This window comes from Cystoisospora suis (genome assembly GCF_002600585.1).
Source record: "Cystoisospora suis strain Wien I chromosome Unknown contig_5679, whole genome shotgun sequence".
NCBI lineage: Eukaryota > Apicomplexa > Conoidasida > Eucoccidiorida > Sarcocystidae > Cystoisospora > Cystoisospora suis.
This window is the reverse complement of record NW_027158469.1, coordinates 622-1,438: the sequence shown is the minus strand read 5'-3', so window position 1 is coordinate 1,438 and position 817 is coordinate 622. Positions and strand designations below refer to the sequence as shown.

The following is an 817-nucleotide window of genomic DNA, read 5'->3' as shown; positions in this document are numbered from 1 at the left end:
TAAAGATAGATAGATAGATCGGCGACTGACCTCTAGGGGTCCCCATTTGGATGCGCCTTTAGTTTTTGTTTTGGGTCTTTCCCATCTTGACTTTCTGCCAGACTTTTCCTTCGACCCAAGAGCTGCCTCTAGAGGCACTAAGGCCATCAACTGCTCTATAGACATCTTGATATGATATATAAAGAAGAAAAGAAAGAAGAGATAGACGAAGAGGAAAGGTAGCTGAGGTGGAAACGATGACGCTGGGGTGGGATCGCCACCCTGCAGGGCGAGGGCCGCTCTAGAGAGAGAAAAATAAAGTAGAAAGAATGTATCGTAGAGAGAAGACCACGACACAGAAAGACGTGGATTAAGAGAAGAGAGAGCAAGACGAGGAAGAATCTTCAGGGATCTGGTCACTACAAGAGGAGGGAGGGGAGAGAGGGAATAGAGAGGGAACGAGGGCTGGGGCGAGAGCAAGAAGAAGAAGACGTGAGAGAGATAGCACTGAAGCTCTCTCTGAAGAAGCTTTGACTGAAAGAATGATGTGTAGATGAGTGGAGAACAGAGAGGGCAAGAAAAGTAAAAGAAGAAAACGACGACCCCTGATGAGACAATGTGGTGTACATACACCTCCCTCTCTCGAACAGGGGTATGAGGAGGGGAGAAAGTCAAAGCTCAGCTCCGTCTCCAAGTTGCCGCGCTCAAGCGCATAGAAGTCAAGATAAAGAAGAAAAGAAAGAAGTGCCGCAAGAAAAAAAGAGAGAAGTCCCACAAGAAGAAAAGAAACAAAGCGAGAGAGATCTACGTCCAGAAATGACGATTGTCTCCACAAGAG

The 817-nt window shown here is 46.9% G+C and overlaps 1 protein-coding gene across 1 annotated transcript in view; it reads right to left on the bottom strand.

Annotated features, from left to right (window-relative positions):
- The window catches only part of CSUI_009477 (zinc knuckle domain-containing protein), a gene marked incomplete at its 3' end in the record, with an annotated part of 7,755 nt that extends 6,938 nt beyond the window's left edge, over positions 1-817 (bottom strand). The window contains exon 1 of the mRNA XM_068069593.1: positions 31-817. Coding sequence (XP_067918432.1) covers positions 31-165 — 135 coding nt within the window. The remainder of the gene's footprint in view (positions 1-30) is intronic.